Genomic DNA, 20,427 nt, shown 5'->3' on the forward strand with positions numbered 1-20,427 from the left:
TTTATATATATATCATTTTAATCCCAGAGGCCTTTTGCCTTTTGGTAGGCCGTCATTCTAAGTAAGAATTTGTTCTTAACTGACTTGCCTAGTTTAATAAAGATGAAATAAAAATATATAAATACAAATTGACAAACTAAACAAAAGCCAAGTCTTGCTTTGTTGATTTCAAAAAAGCGTGTGACTCAATTTTGCATGAGGGTCTGCTATATAAGTTGATGGAATCCATTTACAATCCATTTACAAAAACAAGTGTATGGTTAAAATTGGCAAAAAAACACAGATTTCTTTTCTCATGGTGAGACAGGGATGCAGCTTGAGCCCCACCCTCTTCAACATACAGTACCGGTCAAAAGATTGGACACACCTACTCATTTTCAGGGTTTTTCTTTATCTTTACCATTTTCTACATTGTAGAATGATAGTGAAGACATCAAAATCATGAAATAACATATGGAGAATTATGTAGTAACCAACAAACAAATCAAAATATATTTTATATTTGAGGTTCTTCAAAGTAGCCACCCTTTGCATTGATGACAGCTTGCACACTCTTAGCATTCTCTCAACCAGCTTCATGAGGTAGTCACTTGGAATGCATTTCAATTAACAGGTGTGCCTTGCTAAAAGTTAAGTTGTGGAATTTATTTCCTTCTTAATACGTTTGAGCCAATCAGTTGTGTTGTGACAAGGTAAGGGCGGTATACAGAAGATAGCCCTATTTGGTAAAAGGTCAAGTCCATATTATGGCAAGAAGAGCTCAAATAGCAAAGAGAAACGATATCCCATCATTACTTTAAGACATGAAGGTCAGTCAACCTGGAACATTTCAAGAACTTTGAATGTTTCTTCAAGTGCAGTCAAAAAAACATCAAGAGGTTTGATCAAATTGGCTCTCATGAGGACCGCCACAGGAAAGGAAGACCCGGAGTTACCTCTGCTGCAGAGAATACATTCATTAGAGTTACCAGCCTCAGAAATTGCAGGCGAAATAAATGTTTCACTGAGTTCAAGTAACAGACACATCTCAACATCATCTGTTCAGAGGAGACTGTGTGAATCAGGCCTGTATGTTCGAATTGCTGCATAGAAACCACTACTAAAGGACACCAATAAGAAGAGACTTGCGGGGGCCAAGAAACACGAGCATTGGACATTGGACCGGTTTAAATCTGTCCTTTGGTCTGATGAGTACAAATTTGGGATTTATGGTTCCAACTGCCATGTGTTTGTGAGATAATCTCTCACAAGGATCATTGTGAGGGTGTGGGGGTGCTTTGCTAGTGACACTGTCTGTGATTTATTTAGAATTCAAGGCACACTTAACCAGCATGGCTACCACAGCATTCTACAGTGATTCTCCATCCCATCTGGTTTGGGCTTAGTGGGACTGTGATTTGTTTTTCAACAGGACAATGACCCAACACACCTCCAGGCTGTATACAGGCTATTTTACCAAGAAGGAGTGTGATGGAGTGCTGCATCAAATGACCTGGCTTCCACAATCACCCGACCTCAACCAATTTGAGATGGTTTGGGATGAGTTGGACCGCAGAGTGAAGGAAAAGCAGACCAACTCCTTCAAGACCGTTGGAAAAGCAATACAGGTAAACCTGGTTGAGAGAATGCCAAGAGTGTGCAAAGATGTCATCAAGGCAAAGAGTGGCTACTTTGAAGAATCTAAAATATTAAATATATTTTGATTTGTTAAAACCACTTGCTCCTACCTGGCACGCAGGCGTCCCATCTAGAGCTCTGGAAATGCAAATGTGCTATGCTAAATGCTAATAGTATTAGTTAAAACTCAAACGTTCATTAAAATACACATGCAGGGTATTGAATTAAAGCTACACTCGTTGTGAATCCAGGCAACAAGTCAGATTTTTAAAATGCTTTTCGGCGAAAGCATGAGAAGCTATTATCTGATAGCATATAACACCACAAAAGACCCGCAGGGGACGTAAACAAAATAATTAGCATATTCGGCGCTACACAAACCGCACAATAAAATATAAAACATTCATTACCTTTGACCATCTTCTTTGTTGGCACTCCTAGATGTCCCATAATCACTATTGGGTATTTTTCGATTAAATCGGTCCATATATAGCCTAGATATCGTTCTATGTAGACTGTATGATAAACGGAAAAAAGAGCGTTTCATAACGTAACGTCATTTTTTAAAATTCAAAAAGTCGACGATAAACTTTCACAAAACACTTCGAAATACTTTTGTAATGCAACTTTAGGTATTAGTACACGTTAATAAGTGATAAAATTAATCAGGAGATGATGTAACTTCTATAGTGTCATCTGGAAAAAAACATGGCCGGAGAGAGCTCGACCAAAACATCCGGTCGGAGACAGCAGGGAAGGAGTTCCCTTGAACCGGTTAGACCAAGAATCAATTGCGAATCAAAGACTCCAGACAACGTGTGGTAGCTGTAGGCGCTGAAACCTCGGTCTCATGTAATTCGGTTCACTTTGAACAAATCCTCGAAGTAAGCGCAAGGATATTTATTTCCATTTTCAGTGATCAGGTTTTTCCTGCGCTATTCGATGAAACTCACGTTCTGTTAAAGTCACAGCCGTGATTTAACCATTTTTAGAAACATCAGAGTGTTCGCTATCCACACATACTAATCATATGCATATACTATATTCCTGGCATGAGTAGCAGGGCGCTGAAATGTTGCGCGATTTTTAACAGAATGTTCGAAACAGTAGGGGGTAGGAGTAACAGGTTAAACACTTTTTTTATTTCTACATGATTGCATGTGTGTTATTTCATAGTTTTGATGTCTTCACGATTATTCTACAATGTCGAAAATAGTAAAAAATAAAGAAAAACCCTTGAATGATTAGATGTGTCGAAACTTTTAACTGGTCTGCTGGCTGACAAAAGGGGGGCTGCAACTTGTCCTCACTGCATTACATAATGAGTAGTACAGTAAGCTTGGACACCAGTCTAAATGTTGGTTACCACGCTTGCCATTTAAACTGTTTTGTGGAGTAGACTGGAGAGGGTAGTGCAGGACTAACATAACAGGATCTACTTCCAGAAAAGATGGACTGCTGACTGATTCCTCTACAGCCTGCCTGTTAAGGCCTGGTAACACGTGGAGCAGCACTAAGGGGGGTATAGTAGTGGTGGTGCTGTGTTGAACCCTCTATTACTACACTATGAGTGTACAAACATAGTCGTCAGCAGCGCAGCGAGAAAAAATTATCTCAGCACCCCCACACCAAAACATCTTCCCTGGCCCATGAGAGTCAATACATACAGTAGCTGTATTCCCGCTCCACAAATTCAATCTCAGTCATCTATCGCCTCACATCAACACATCAGGCAGGTGTAGAGGTTCCCTTTGAGCATGTGATCGCGAGGCGGACTTCTCAGCTCTCTCTCTCGCGCTCTACAATGGGCCTGACGTCACTTGGGTTTAATAACGCTCCACCGCTCGCTGACGTTAGTCTTTACGGTTCTGGCTATCGAGCTTCAGTCACTCTCCCCGCGCGTGTCCATGCTTCACCTGCCCTCGCTGTCTCGCCCATGCGAGGGAAACAGAACAAAAACGAGGGCTGTACCTCAGTGGTTTCGAAGAAAGGCACGGTTTTGCTTTTCTATAAAGACGGTTTTCTCCTAAAGCGCTGTGTGAAACGAAGGTAGGTAACCTACATCGTCCTTTTACATGGAAACTTAAACTTGGTGAATAGAAGGTATGCTCATTAATTGACTTATGATAATATTGTTTATCAGTTTGTTTCGTTTTGGGGAGTTAAGTGGGACAGGGTTGAAGTTTTATCCACGAACATAGCCTATTACTCAGTTTCAAGTTTCAGCACCATGGATAGCTCCTCGAGTGCTGCTGTTCCTGTGGTCTTTAAACTTGGACACATTACCGTATTGTCATAACAGTTTTAGATATCTGTCTTTTGTGAGGTTTTAATGAATCAGGGTTGAAGTTTTTACCCTGCAGTTATTAAGTTGCCCAAGTTTCAGCACCATGGATGGCTCCTACTTTGCTGTCCACCCATACATAAGCCTAATATAGTGACATACACAGAGTGTACAAAACATTAGGAACACCTTCCTAATATTGACTTGAACCCCTCCTTTTACCCACAGAACCATCCTCAATTTGTCGGTGTTGAAAGCCTTCCATAGGGATGCTGCCCAATGTTGACTCCAATGCTTCCCACAGTTGGCTGGATGTCCTTTGGGTGGTGGACTGTGCTCATTCAACCTCTGAATGGCACACATACACAATCCATGTCTCAATCGTTTCAAGGCTTAAAAATCCTTCTTTAACCTGTCTCCTCACCTTCAACATTGGTTGAAGTGGATTTAAGAGGTGACATCAATAAGGGATCCTAGCTTTCACCTGGATTCACCTGGTCAGTCTATGTCATGGAAAGAGCAGGTGTTCCTAATGTTTGTACACTCAGTGTATATTTCAAATAAATAGCTAAGACAATAGCTACACAGACTATTTGAGTTAACCCTGGATAATGAGAGAAAAATGAAATTCCACACAAGATGAAGAATTCCAGGTTAATGTTCATGAACATCAAATTGATGCTTACAATGCAGATTTCATTACCTCACAAGTTAACCTTAACTCACAAGTTGACAGTTACCCTGTGGATAATGCAGAGACAGAGAGTCAGTGAAACTATTCCACACAAGATGAAGAACAAGGGGTTAATGTTCAGGAACTAGCTAACTAAATTATACAAAAGACTAACTTACATTGGCTGTGGTCTGTCCATAGTGTCACAATTATGAGTGAAGAGGTGTGGAGTCAGGCGCAGAGAGCAAAGATGTGGGAAAAACAACACGCTTTAATGTCCCGAAACACAACATGTACAAAGTGAAAACACAAATGAACAGAAATATAACCGGACAGCGTGTAACCCAAAATACAACAAAATACACTCAACCAACAAAACAGACGAACAAGCCCGCACTGTTATGCAGGTGAATGAGGACCCAAAAGCGACTTTACGAAAACAGAGTCTTTATTCCAGTCTTAGACAAAAGCGATAATCCTGGATATTATCTAGGTGAAAGCAAAAACAGGAAAACTGAAATCCACTCGTCAGTAGAGAGGAATGACTGGAGACGCGACCACAGACTGCAGGTCGCTTCGGGAAGGCACCGGCCGTAGCTGACATTGACACCTGCTCACACGCAGCATCTGAAGAAGGTAAAACACGACAGGGCGGAACAAGGACACAGAACAGCGAACATCATACAAGGATCCGACAAGGACAGAAGCGGAAAACAGAGGGAGAAATAGGGACTCTAATCAGAGGGCAAAATAGGGGACAGGTGTGAAAAGAGTAAATGAGGTAGTTAGGAGAATGAGGAACAGCTGGGAGCAGGAACGGAACGATAGAGAGAGAGAGAGCGAGAGAGGGAGAGAGGGAGGGGAGAGAGAGGGATAGAAAGAGGGAAAGAACCTAATAAGACCAGCAGAGGGAAACGAATAGAAGGGAAGCACAGAGACAAGACATGATAATCAATGACAAAGCATGACACGCACGAAACAGAAGCGGGCTAAACAGACTATATATACCCTATCCTAACAATCAAACTAGAAACAGGTGCTACCAATTAGACAAAACTAAACGAACACAGAACAACGGATCGGCGATAGCTAGTAGACCGGCGACGACGACCGCCGAGCGCCACCCGAACAAGAAGGGGAGTCACCTTCGGTAATATTTGTGACACATAGGCAGATGAGGCTCCAGACCAACTACCTTTTTAGCTAGAAATAATCTAGCTAGTTAGCCAGTTCTAGCTATATTGCTCTCAGAGAAACCCAACCCTCACTGAAAGCAACATTTAACATAAACTAGCTAGCATTGAACATTCAATTATATCCAACATATATATCCAACATACATGATGTGGTGGCAAGCTAAAACAGCTCGCTAAATTCAAAGGATGCATTTGTAAATTCCCTCTGGCTATCTACCCCTATTTCAGAGTGTACCAGAGTGGTGCAGGTCATGTTCTTCTTCACTCTGGTAAACACAGACTATATCAAGTCAAATCTAAGTTCATTTGTCACATGCACAGGATAGAGAAGGTGTAAACGGAACAGTGAAATGGTTACTTGCATAGTTGAGTCTTTTGTTTAGACATGCAGTTAGTTAGCTAGCTTAACAATGAACCATAATCCCAACTCATAATGTTACTACCTGAATCTGCTGGTAGCTAAAGGTAACCAACTATGGGTACCGTTCAATGTTAGCTAGCTATAAATAGCAATGCAAATGGCTATGAAATACGGATAATATTACTACACAGATCATACATGTAGTGTTAGCTAGTAAGCCAGACAGGTAATGTTAGCTAACTAGCTAACAGTACGCTTTAACTTGCAATGAAAACTACTTTGACAAAATTAGAAACGTGTAATATAAAAAAATTGAGCTAGCTAGACTATCTTACCCATACATGGATGAACGCTTCTCCCTCTCTGTCATGGTTGCCATGGTTTTCCTTAGTGAAACTAAACCACAATCTCTCTCTATCTCATTCTCTCTTCAGGAGGGGAAAGCAGACATGTGCGCAGACATGAACAAGACTTTCCTGTGTAAAGACACCGCAATGACAGTTGTGGTGGCTGGAGGGGCTCTCCCGTGGATGGAGACCAACTTTCCAGAGCGCAATGTCAGCCTGGGGCTCTCCACCACCCCTCTGGACTTCCCCATCAACCCGTGGGATATCATGCTTTGCATGTCGGGCACTGTCATCGCCTGCGAGAACGCCATCGTGGTGGCTATCATCTTCTATACGCCAACCCTGCGCACACCCATGTTCGTGCTCGTAGGAAGCCTAGCCACAGCGGATTTACTGGCAGGCATGGGATTAATCCTCAACTTTGTGTTCCAGTACGTCCTCTCCTCAGAGACTATTAGTCTTATTACTGTTGGGTTCCTAGTGGCCTCCTTCACGGCGTCCATAAGCAGCCTGCTGGCTATAACAGTGGACCGGTACTTCTCTTTATACAACGCACTGACTTACTTCTCAGAGAAGACGCTCCACTACGTGCACCTGATGCTAGTGAGCACATGGGGCGTGTCTCTGTGCCTGGGCCTGCTGCCTGTGCTAGGCTGGAACTGCCTGGACGACCCAAGCTTGTGTAGCATCGTGCGCCCACTCACTCGCAGCAATGTGACATTGTTGGCGGTCTCTTTCTTCATAATCTTCATACTCATGCTGACCCTCTACTTCAAGATCTGCAAGATCGTGTGCCGCCACGCGCACCAGATCGCTCTTCAACAGCACTTCTTCACCACATCGCACTACGTGGCCACCAAGAAGGGTGTGGCCACGCTCGCCATCATTCTAGGCACCTTCGGCTCGAGCTGGCTACCCTTCGCCATCTACTGCCTGGTGGGAGAGCACGAATACCCGTCGGTATACACATATGCCACGCTGCTTCCGGCCACCTACAACTCCATGATCAACCCAATCATCTACGCCTACCGTAATGCCGAGATCCAGCGCTCGCTCTACGTCCTCTTCTGCGGCTGCTTTCAGAGCAACTTAGCCATCCACTCCAGGTCACCCAGTGAAGTTTAGAGGGGTGCTGAGTGAACGTAAATGTGTGTGTACGTGTGCATGTTGACAACCGATGATTCGCTTTCAGTTGACCATTAAATCCTTTAAACGAAATGTATGTCTAACAAGCATCTGCACTTTATTGCGACTGAAGACAAGGACACAGTACGTCTGAAATGCTGTGAACAACAGCTTTTGTAAAGAAAATAAATAATGACATTATGTATTTATATGATCAAAGAATTAAAAAACTAGCACTTTATTGAATGTATTTGAAATGCCAAAGCAGTATTGCATAGGCCTATATATGTTGGTGTTATTTGCTACTTTGTATTTGTCAGTACTGTGGGTAATTTTAGATTTTGTTAAGTTGTCTATTTGATTGTACATTTTATACGAGATGAGTATATGAATAAAATGAGAAAATAAGTGTGCGCCTCGTGTTCCTGCCACATGTTTCTCTGTAAGTGTTATTTTGCCGCACCTGGGTTGTTTTCTTTTTTGCTCAGCATCTTCCTGTCTTCCAACTCAGGGGTGTCAATTGGGTATGGCAGAGTATGGAAGTCTCTATACCCTAGCTCAACACCAACAATTTAAATTAGGCTACCAAAGTCTTAGGCTACCAAAACTTAAATTAGGCTACCAAAACATTTTTCTCAAAATACTGCAGAGGTGGAAGATGGTTGTAGATGGCTAGGTAACTGCTGTTTGACTTGACATGAAACTAGAGTTTTTAATCCATCTTGGTGATGTAGTAGTGCATAATGTATCAGCTAATTTTGACGTGTTTGTAGAATGTTTATCGACTGAGGTGAGTGAAGCTACAGCAGCAAGATGATAATGTAAGGATTACATAGTGAAAGTCTACATACCCCCTTGCAAAGTCTTCACATTTCGGTGCCTTCATCTTAAAAGGGATTATTTTCGTTATTTTCCATTCCGATCTACACATTCTACCCCACATTTTCAAAGTGAATGACAATTTCTTTAACATTTTTTAAATGAATAATAATTTTAAAAACCTTGATTGTGTATGTCTTCACACCCCAGAGTTAAAACTCGGTGTAAGCACCTTTGGCAGCCCTAAGAGCTGTGAATAATTCTGAACAAGATTTTACCAACATTGCGCAACTCTTAGGGCAACATACATCATTTCTTTGTCCAAATTGCTCAAGCTCAGTAAATTTGGTTCAGAATCATTGACGGAGAGCAATATTCAAACCTTAAGCACATTTGAGTCAGGACTGAGACTGGACCAGGACCACTTAGGAACACTCAACACCTCTTGGCAAGCTATTCTGGTGTGTCTTTGGCATTACATTTTTTGTTATTGTCCTGCTGTGAAATAAAACTCTATCCCAGGGTTTTCAGAAGACTGAGGCAGGGTTTTCTGAAGACTGAGGCAGGGTTTTCAGAAGACTGAGGCAGGTTTTCCTCTAACCTGGGCTTTGTTCCTTTGATATTTCTTTTGACCCTGACAAACTCCCCAGTCCCTGCTGGTGACAAGCATATGCAAAAACATGATGCCGCCACCACAATTCTTGAAAATAGAGTGGGTTTCAGGATGTGTTGTGTTGAATTGGATTTGACCCAAACCTGTAGTTATTTTTTTAATTTAATTTTATATTGGATAATAATCTGTTCTTAACCAAGACAAAAAAATATATAACAGACTTTTTCCTGCATAACATAGGTACAGCAGAGCCCCTCGTTGCATGGGAGACTTTCAAATGTGCCTTCAGAGGTCATGCAAATAAATACTAATCTTTAAAATGAAAACATTTTAAGTCAAAAGAGATAGAGGTCCTAACAAAGGAAAAGGGGGAACTAGCAAAACAGATGGATGGCAATAACACTGTACTATAGAGGCACAGAATACGTTAGAGGAAAAACTCAAATAACTGGAGGAACGATCAAGAACGATTAAGTATCACACTTTTATTACACATTCATTACAACGTAAAGCAAGCTTGATTGTGGAAAATTGGAAAATTGTGAAAAATGCACCACATTCTTGGTAACACTTTACTTGACACTCAGTGGCATAACACGTTATGACACAGTCATAACCATGTCATAATATGTCATAACAGCTGACATAACTTGTTATTACCCGTCATAATATGGTCATAACATTGTCATGACCCATATATTTACAACTGTTGTGACATATATTGCATTATTTTATGGCTGGTTATGACACCTACATCAGTGTCAAAACCCACATTTATTCCCCTCCCAAAAATCCCTGCCGAGAAGTTTCCTTTCGTTTAAAAGTTTGTTTCTTAAATCCTTTGTTGGTGTTGTTATGAATTCTTTACATATTTTAAATAGCTTGTAGAAAATACACATTTCCCGTCACTTTACTTGGACTAAGAAAATACACTTTATGACACTGTCAAGAAGCATTATCACCATCGTAATCATATAAGACAGATAGGCCTATCACTTACATGCCCATCTATCAGTTATCAGTCAAAAGGAGGGTGTCTTGTCCTGCTCCTGAAATCTGCTTCTTCATTCATCTCAGTCATCAGCAACCGAGCAATGGATTAGGCGCATGTCTGACATCAATGTGTGTGCAATTAAAATTATAATCTAATATGGTCAATTAAAATAAACTCAGCAAAAAAGAAACGTCCTCTCACTGTCAACTGTGTTTATTTTCAGCAAACTTGTGTAAATATTTGTATGAACATAACAAGATTCACCAACTAAGACATAAACTGAACAAGTTCCACAGACATGTGACTAGCAGAAATGAAATAATGTGTCCATAAACAAAGGGGGGGGTCAAAATCAAAAGTAACAGTCAGTATCTGGTGTGGCCACCAGCTGCATTAAGTACAGCAGTGCATCTCCTCCTCATGGACTGCACCAGATTTGCCAGTTCTTGCTGTGAGATGTTACCCCACTATTCCACCAAGGCACCTGCAAGTTCACAGACATTTCTGGGGGGAATGGCCCTAGCCCTCACCCTCCGATCCAACAGGTCCCAGACGTGCTCAATGGGATTCAGATCTGGGCTCTTTGCTGGCCATGGCAGAACACTGACATGCAGGAAATCACACACAGAACGAGCACAATGGCTGGTGGTATTGTCACCCTGGAGGGTCATGTCAGGATGAGCCTGCAGGAATGGTACCACATGTGGGAGGAGGATGTCTTCCCTGTAACGCACAGCATTGAGATTGCCTGCAATGACAACAAGCTCAATCTGATGATGCTGTGACACATCGCCTCAGACCATGAAGGAACGACCTCCAAATCGATCCTGCTCCAGAGTACAGGCCTCGGTGTAACGCTCGCTGTTTATAATCTATGCATATTAACTTTGCAAATGACCTCGATTAACCTGTAACCCCACACATTGACTTGGTACCGGTACCACATTTATTGTGTTACCTTGTGATTCTTTTACTTTAGCTATTTAGTAAATATTTGATTAACTCTATTAACTCCAAGCACCTGTTGTATTGGCACGTGTAACAAATAACATTTGATTTGATTTGATTTAAAGACTACCAGAACCCTCTGGATTCTCAAATTAAATTGAATGAACTACAGTACCTGACAAAATACAAACCCTTCAATCCAAAAAGTCCTTTGTTTTTGATGGTATCCTAAATGAAATGACAAAATATACAAACTACAAATTCCAAGTAGCTACGCTAAAACTTTTTAATATCATCCTCAGCTCTGGCATCATCCCCAGTATTTGGATCCAAGGACTGATTATCCCAATCCACAAAAGTAGAGACAAATTGGACCCCAATAACCTGTTAAGACTCTAGGGGCAGTATTTCATTTTTGGATAAAAAGACATGCCCGTTTTAAGCGCAATATTTTGTCACGAAAAGATGCTCGACTATGCTTGGAATTGATAGTTTTGGAAAGAAGACACTCTGACGTTTCCAGAACTGTAAAGATTTTCACTGTGAGGGCCATAGAACAAAATCTACAGGCAAAACCAAGATGTTTGAGTGACCAGGAAATCAACAGGATTTCTGGAGGCACGTTTTCCATGATCTCCTTATATGGCTGTGAATGCGACAGGAATGAACGGACACTTCCTATCGTTTCCCCCAGGTGTCTGCAGCATTGTGACGTATTTGTAGGCATATCATTGGAAGATTGACCATAAGAGCCTACAATTACCAAGTGTCCCGCACGGTGTCTGCGTGGAAATTGGTGCGCAAAAGTCAGGTACCAGTATTTTTCCATCCGAATCAGAGAAGAATGCACGCTTCCAGGGAAGGGATTTCAATGAAGAGATATATGACAAAACACCTTGAGGATTGATTCAAACAACGTTTTCCATGTTTCAGTCGATATTATGGAGTTAATTCGGAAAAAGTTTGACGTTTAGGTGACTGAATTTTCGGTTAGTTTCGGTAGCCAAATGCATAGTAACAAAACGGAACGTTGTGTCCTACACAAGCATCTTTCAGGAAAAACTGGACATCTGCTATGTAACTGAGAGTCTCCTCATTGAAACATCTGAAGTTCTTCAAAGGTAAATTATTTTATTTGATCCCTTTGCTGGTTTTTGTGAATGTTGCGTGCTAAATGCTAACGCTAAATGCTAAGCTAGCTATCACCACTCTTACACACATTATTGATTTTCTCTGGTTCTAAAGCATATTTTGAAAATCTGAGACGACAGGATTGTTAAGAAAAGGATAAGCTTGAGGATAGGCATATTTATTTCATTTAATTTGCAATTTTCAGAAATCGCTAATGTTGCGTTATGGTAATGAGCTTGAGGCTGTAGTCACGATCCCGGATCCGGGATGGGGCGGACTAAGAGGATAACTACCGTGGGATATGCGTCAACAGCAACAGAAAATACTCTGCATTATCATTAACAGCAGAATCCTTCATTTCCGCAGTGACAACAAAGTCCTGAGCAAATGTGACCCAATTCAGGAAACTAGGCGCATGTCACTCATCAAAACTTCACAGGAGAGCCGTTTGAACGTAAAAAATATAGAAATGCCTTCTCGGACATGTGAACTTTAATGTGACTTAATAACAAACTTGTATGCCATCTGTAAATACAAATACAATTGTTAAATTACGAGCCTTGTTGGTTAAGTCACAGAAAAGGCTAGCAACCTTCCCACTAGCCATGATTGGCTGAGATAATGAGTGTGCTGGACATGCCGAGAGAGGAGTTCGGATTAGTCTGCCATATTCAAGGCTTCTGTCTATTTGAGCTCGTCAGTCTGCGTTGGTAATCCTGTTAAACACGGCTTAAAAAAAATATATTGTGCAGTGGAGCTGCGTGAGTGTTGCTCTCCACTTTCTGGAGGATCAAGTTTTGAAATCAGTGGAATTAGGGTATGATAACTAAAGAGATGGAGAAAACACTTGTCTCCGGATTATGTCTTAAAACTAAGGCCAACCGTTGTGTGGCATTCATGACCGGTAGACGCGTCCATCATGCATAATGATGTATACAGGTAAGATAGTCTAGCGTTAGCTAGCTACATTTTCAGATATGACATGTTTCTAATTTTGACAGAGTGTTTTCATTTCAAGCTAAAGTGTACTGTTAGCTAGCTAGCTAAAGTTAGCTGGCTGGCTCCCTAGCTGACATTATTATTTGTTTCCCAGAGCCGTTTACTTTTCTAGTTAAAGCTTTATGTTATCTAGCTAACATTGGACCTGGTTCGTTAGCTCCTAGCACCGTGGCATTGTTGGAACGTTGTTCATTGTTGTTTAACTAGCTAACGTTAACTGGCTGGCTCATTAGCTAACGTTACATGACGTGGGTGATCTTGAACCAAGCTCGGTAAACAACATTTATTGTTTAGCTAGCTAGCTATATGTCTTAAGCTAAAGTGTACTGTTAGCTAGCTAGCTAACGTTAGTTGGCTGGCTCCCTAGCAGAGGTTATTATTTGTTTCCCAGAGCTGGTTGCTTTTCTAGTTAGAGCCTAATTTTAGATTTTGTTGGCACTTTGTTCGTTTTTGTGTAACTAGCTAACTGGCTCGTTAGCTAACGTTACGTTACGTGTGTACAGCACCCATTGAATATGGCCAGTTTCGGTAAATGTCTTCTAAAAAGCGTAATGAAATTGTTTCCAGCAGAGCTGGTTAGGCTGTTTTCAAGTATGCACTCCGAGAGCAAAAAGAGATATGTGGATCTAAAGCTTAAGGGGGTGTGAACAATGCTGAATGGGTGTAGACAAAGAAGAGCTCTTCACTAGATACCAAAACATTCAAAGGCAATTTTCTCAAAAGTGAGTGTACAAGTTGCAACCTTCAAAGCAGAATAACTTTCCCATTGTTCATTAAAAATGCCGTGTATGATATACCATTTTCTAGCTCTGAGTCTATACCTTTTATTCAATGTAAAAAACACCATTTCACATAGATGAAAACGTATGATCCGGTTGGAACGTTATTGGATATATATGAAAATAACATCCTGAATATTGATTATCTACTTAGTTTGAACAGTTTGTTTATTCGACCTGGAATATATCTTTTTGAAGTTTTTGTGCGAGTTATCCTGGACCAGAATCAGCTTTTGGGCACGTGAGCTGAAAGTGCTAGCAAATACAGCTAATTGGACACTAGTATTGGAAATTATGGAACAAAACAATGATTTATTGTGGAACTAGGACTCCTTCCACTGCATTCTGATGAAAGATCATCAAAGGTAAGGGAATATTTATGATGTAATTTCGTTTTTCTGTTGACTCCAACATGGCGGAGAAATACTTTTACGTCTGAGCGCTGTCTCAGATTATTGCATGGTAGGCTTTTTCCGTAACGTTTAAAAACAAATCTAACACAGCGGTAGCATTAAGAACCAGTGTATCTTTAATAATATGTAGCACATGTATCTTTAGTCAATGTTTATGATGAGTTTTTCTGTTATCTGGCGTAGCTTTCTATAATTCCTCCAGATATTTTGGAGGCATTTCTGAACATGGCGTCAATGTCAACCGAGATTTGTGGATATAAATATGCATATTATCGAACAAAACATAAATGTTTTGTGTAACATGTCATATGAGTGTGATCTGATGAAGATTTTCAAAAGGTTAGTGATTCATTTTATCTTTAATCCTGCTTTTGTAACTCTATCTTTGGCTGGGAAAAATGGCTGTGTTTTTTTTTATTTGTTGGTGGTCTAACATAAATATATGTTGTGTTTTTGCTGTAAAACATCTAAAAAATAATCGGACATGATGCGTAGATGAACAAGATGTTTATCTTTCATTTGCTGTATTGGACTTGTTAATGTGTGAACGTTAAATATTTCTAAAGAGTATTTTTGAATTCCCTGCGCCACCTTTTCAGCTGAATGGGGGGGGTGGAGTTCCCCACGGGGATCGCCTTGCCATAACCTCTGCCTCTTGAAGCTAGGGTACTATTTTTATGTTTGGAAAAATAACGTTCCCAAAGGCCTATTTCTCAGGACCAGATGCTAGAATATGCATATAATTGACAGATTAGGATAGAAAACACTCTAAAGCTAATATATGCATATATGCATATTATTAGTATTGGATAGGAAACACTCTAAAGTTTCCAAAACTGTCAAAATATTGTCTGTGAGTATAACAGAACTGATATTGCAGGCGAGACCCTGAGAAAAATCAAACCAAGAAGTGGCTTCTATGTTGAAAACTCCATGTTCCATAGCCTCCCATTGCTCCATTTAAAGGGATATCAACCAGATTCCTTTTCCTATCGCTTCCTCAAGGTGTCAACAATCTTCAGACATAGTTTCAGGCTTTTATTTTGAAGAATGAGCGTGAATGACTACATTGCGTAAGTGGGAAGGCGGGGGCTCTCAGAGTGAATTGTGCACAAAAGAGAAAGGCGGCCATTGTTACTCCCGGTCCTAGTGAAAAGCCAACTGTCCCGGTTGATATATTATCGAATAGATTTTTAAAACACCCTGAGGATTGATTATAAAAAACATCTGACATGTTTCTGTGGACATTATGGATATAATTTGGAATTTTTGTCTGCGTTGTCGTGACTGCCCTTTCCGGTGGATTCCTGGGCATAACGCACCAAACTAAAGGACGTATTTGGATATAAAAAAATATCTTTATGGAACAAAAGGAACATTTGTTGTCTAACTGGGAGTCTCGTGAGTGAAAACATCCGAAGATCATCAAAGGTAAACGATTAATTTGATTGCTTTTCTGATTTCTGATGACCAAGATACCTGATGCTAAGTGTACTTATTGTTGTGTCGAACGATTGATAAACTTACACAAATGCTTGTATTGCTTTCGCTGTAAAGCATAATTTCTCAATCTGAGACGACAGGTTGGTTAACAAAAGGCTAAGTTGTGTTTCGCAATATTGCACTTGTGATTTCATGATATTTTCTAGTAATATTATTTGACTGTGGCACTATGCTATTCAGCGTTGCTGATGACAATTATCCCGAATCCGGTGGTTCAGAGAGGTTAAAGGTCCCCAATGCACATTACGTCCCTGGGTCGGTTCTCTTTTCAGGTCGCTGCAGTGAGCAACTGGAATGAGCTGCAACAAACACTCAAACTGGCTGAAAGTGGAGGACAGATTGACTTCATCACTACTTTTATTCATGAGAGGTATTGACATGTTGAATGCACCAAGCTGTCTGTCTAAACTACTGGCACTCACCTCAGACACCCATGCATACCCCACAAGACATGCCACAAGAGGTCTCTTCACAGTCCCCAAGTCCAGAACAGACTATTGGAGGCACACAGTATTACATAGAGCCATGACTACATGGAACTCTATTCCACATCAAGTAACTGACGCAAGCAGTCCAATTCGATTTTAAACCAGATTTTAAAAACACCTTATGGAACAGCAGAGACTGTGAAGCAACACAAACATTGGCACAGACACACATATGGATTTAGTACTGTAGATACGTGGTAGTGGTGGAATAGGGGCCTGAGGGCACACAGTGTGTTGTGAAATCTGTCAATGTATTGTAATGTTTTTAAAACTTGTTAGTAATAGGTTCAAGGTTCCTGATTTTCTGCCTGACTGAAAAAAAAAAGTTTAAAAAAAAGTAAACTGCCTGTTACTCAGTCCCAGAAGCTAGGATATGCATATAATTGGTAGCATTGGATAGAAAACACTTTGAGGTCTCTCAAACCGTTAAAATAATGTCTAAGACTATAACTGTCACGAATCCCATTTCCTGAGTCTGTTTTTTGCCTGTGTTCTGTCCTGGAGTGTTTTTTTCCGGCGTCCTGGAACGCACCCTGTCTGGTTGCCGGGCAATGTAGCCAGTTGGGAGTTCTGATTACCCGAACCTGTATCCCATCAGCTATCTGCTCACCTGGTCCTGATCATCATCTCTCCTCTTCATAAGCCCGGACCTGACATCCATTCCCTTCCGGATCGTTAGCCATGAACAGTATGTTGTGCCATAGTATCAGCCTCAAGTTGGATAGAATTAGTTTTGTTGTTTTTTACGTATTGCTTGCCTTAAACTTACCTCCGTTTGTTCTGTCTTCAGTTACTCACCCGGATCATTTACCCCATTCCCGCCTGGTCGTCGGAGGATTCCGCTATCCCATTGGATCCACCTATTTACTCCCATCGACTCACCACCGCTGCCCGCTACGCCACCTGTATATATCTACCCATTCACATTCACTTGTAAATAAATACTCACCTTCTTCCTACTCTCCTTGTCCTGGTCTGCTTCTGGGTTCGATTTTGAAAGAACGTGACAATAACAGAATTGATATGGAAGGTGAAAATCCGAAGACAATCCAACCGGACACTTCTATGTAAATCCGTCTCCCAGATTGAAATTCCTATGGCTTTCACTAGATGTCAACAGTCTTTATTCAAGGTTTCATGCTTGTTTTTGAAAAACAAACAAGTATTTGGAGTTTTGGTGAGAAGCCATGGAACAATAGTCTTTCGGCGCACGAGGGAGAGGGTGCGTGCTTACTAATTTTGCTTTCCTATTGAACATACTACTTTCCGCATGAAATATGATAGTTTATTTACATTTTAGAGTACTGAGGATTAAATAGAAATGTCATTTGACTTGTTTTGTCATGTTTTGTCATTGATTGTCATGTCTTGTCCCTGTGCTTCCCTTTCTATTCGTTTCCCCCTGCTGGTCTTATTAGGTTCTTTCCCTCTTTCTATCCCTCTCTCTCCCCCTCCCCTCTCTCCCTCTCTCTCTCTCTCTCTCTCTATCGTTCCGTTCCTGCTCCCAGCTGTTCCTCATTCTCTTAACTACCTCATTTACTCTTTCACACCTGTCCCCTATTTTGCCCTCTGATTAGAGTCCCTATTTCTCCCTCTGTTTCCGCTTCTGTCCTTGTCGGATCCTTGTTTGATGTTTGCTGTTCTGTGTCCTTGTTTCCGCCCTGTCGTGTTTTTGCCTTCTTCAGATGCTGCGTGTGAGCAGGTGTCTAGATCAGCTACGGCCTGGGCCTTCCCGAAGCGACCTGCAGTCTGTGGTCGCATCTCCAGTAGTTCCCCTCTACTGACTAGAGGATTTCAGTTTTCCTGTTTTGACTTTACCTGAGATATATCCAGGATTATCGTTTTTGTTAAAGACTGGAATAAAGACTCTGTTTCTGTTAAGTCGCTTTTGGGTCCTCATTCACCAGCATAACAGAAGGATCCGACCAAGAATGGACCCAGCGACTACGGATTCTCGCAACTCAGCCGTCGAGATCCAGGGAGCGATGCTCGGCAGACACGAGCAGGAATTGTCTGCTGCTCGTCATGCCGTTGAGACCCTGGCCGCTCAGGTCGCCGACCTCTCAGGACAGTTTCGGAGTCTTCGTCTCGTGCCACCAGCTGCTTCCTGGTCTTCCGAGTCTCCGGAACCTAGGGTTAATAACCCACCATGTTACTCTGGGCAGCCCACTGAGTGCCGCTCCTTTCTCACCCAGTGTGATATTGTGTTCTCTCTCCAGCCCAACACATACTCAAGAGAGAGAGCTAGGATCGCCTACGTCATATAACTCCTTACTGGTCCGGCTCGGGAGTGGGGCACAGCCATCTGGGAGGCAAGGGCTGAGTGTACTAACAAGTATCAGAACTTTAAAGAGGAGATGATACGGGTTTTTGATCGTTCAGTTTTTGGGAAGGAGGCTTCCAGGGCCCTGGCTTCCCTATGTCAAGGTGATCGATCCATAACGGATTACTCTATAGAGTTTCGCACTCTTGCTGCCTCCAGTGACTGGAACGAGCCGGCGTTGCTCGCTCGTTTTCTGGAGGGACTCCACGCTGAGGTTAAAGATGAGATTCTCTCCCGGGAGGTTCCTTCCAGCGTGGATTCTTTGATTGCACTCGCCATCCGCATAGAACGACGGGTAGATCTTCGTCACCGAGCTCGTGGAAGAGAGCTCGCGTTAACGGTGTTCCCCCTCTCTGCATCTCAACCATCTCCTCCCACCGACTCAGAGACTGAGCCCATGCAGCTGGGAGGTATTCGCATCTCGACTAAGGAGAGGGAACGGAGAATCACCAACCGCCTTTGCCTCTATTGCGGTTCTGCTGGACATTTTGTCATTTCATGTCCAGTAAAGCCAGAGCTCATCAGTAAGCGGAGGGCTACTGGTGAGCGCTACTACTCAGGTCTCTCCATCAAGATCCTGTACTACCTTGTCGGTCCATCTACGCTGGACCGGTTCGGCAGCTTCCTGCAGTGCCTTGATAGACTCTGGGGCTGAGGGTTGTTTTATGGACGAAGCATGGGCTCGGAAACATGACATTCCTCTCAGACAGTTAGGGAGCCCACGCCCATGTTCGCCTTAGATGGTAGTCTTCTCCCCAGTATCAGATGTGAGACACTACCTTTAACCCTCACAGTATCTGGTAACCACAGTGAGACCATTTCCTTTTTGATTTTTCGTTCACCTTTTACACCTGTTGTTTTGGGTCATCCCTGGCTAGTATGTCATAATCCTTCTATTAATTGGTCTAGTAATTCTATCCTATCCTGGAACGTTTCTTGTCATGTGAAGTGTTTAATGTCTGCTATCCCTCCTGTTTCTTCTGTCCCCTCTTCTCAGGAGGAACCTGGTGATTTGACAGGAGTGCCGGAGGAATATCATGATCTGCGCACGGTCTTCAGTCGGTCCAGAGCCAACTCCCTTCCTCCTCACCGGTCGTATGATTGTTGTATTGATCTCCTTCCGGGGACCACTCCCCCTCGGGGTAGACTATACTCTCTGTCGGCTCCCGAACGTAAGGCTCTCGAGGATTATCTGTCTGTTTCTCTCGACACCGGTACCGTGGTGCCTTCTTCCTCTCCCGCCGGAGCGGGGGTTTTTTTTGTTAAGAAGAAGGACGGTACCCTGCGCCCCTGCGTGGATTATCGAGGGCTGAATGACATAACGGTTAAGAATCGTTATCCGCTTCCCCTTATGTCGTCAGCCTTCGAGATTCTGCAGGGAGCCAGGTTCTTTACTAAGTTGGACCTTCGTAACGCTTACCATCTCGTGCGCATCAGAGAGGGGGACGGGTGGAAAACGGCGTTTAACACTCCGTTAGGGCATTTTGAATACCGGGTTCTGCCGTTCGGTCTCGCTAATGCTCCAGCTGTCTTTCAGGCATTAGTTAATGATGTACTGAGAGACATGCTGAACATCTTTGTTTTCGTTTACCTTGACGATATCCTGATTTTTTCACCGTCACTCGAGATTCATGTTCAGCACGTTCGACGTGTACTCCAGCGCCTTTTAGAGAATTGTCTCTATGTGAAGGCTGAGAAGTGCGCCTTTCATGTCTCCTCTGTCACATTTCTCGGTTCTGTTATTTCCGCTGAAGGCATTCAGATGGATCCCGCTAAGGTCCAGACTGTCAGCGATTGGCCCGTTCCTAAGTCAC

General features: G+C 42.2%; 1 protein-coding gene across 1 annotated transcript; it reads left to right on the forward strand.

Annotated features, from left to right (window-relative positions):
- The first annotated feature begins 3,502 nt into the window (after positions 1-3,502).
- Positions 3,503-7,971, forward strand: LOC123991699 (G-protein coupled receptor 6-like). The gene is made up of 2 exons (XM_046293343.1): positions 3,503-3,666; positions 6,566-7,971. The coding sequence occupies exon 2, from the start codon at positions 6,581-6,583 to the stop codon at positions 7,601-7,603; it is 1,023 nt and encodes a 340-aa protein (XP_046149299.1). The 5' UTR covers positions 3,503-3,666; positions 6,566-6,580; the 3' UTR covers positions 7,604-7,971.
- The last annotated feature ends 12,456 nt before the right edge of the window (positions 7,972-20,427 follow it).

The sequence above is a fragment of the Oncorhynchus gorbuscha genome, linkage group LG12 (assembly GCF_021184085.1).
Source record: "Oncorhynchus gorbuscha isolate QuinsamMale2020 ecotype Even-year linkage group LG12, OgorEven_v1.0, whole genome shotgun sequence".
In the NCBI taxonomy this organism is placed as follows: domain Eukaryota; kingdom Metazoa; phylum Chordata; class Actinopteri; order Salmoniformes; family Salmonidae; genus Oncorhynchus; species Oncorhynchus gorbuscha.

Bases quoted from the DNA above. Each gene is read 5' to 3' on its own strand.
- LOC123991699 (XM_046293343.1), top strand. From the start codon at position 6,581: ATGTGCGCAGACATGAACAAGACTTTCCTGTGTAAAGACACCGCAATG.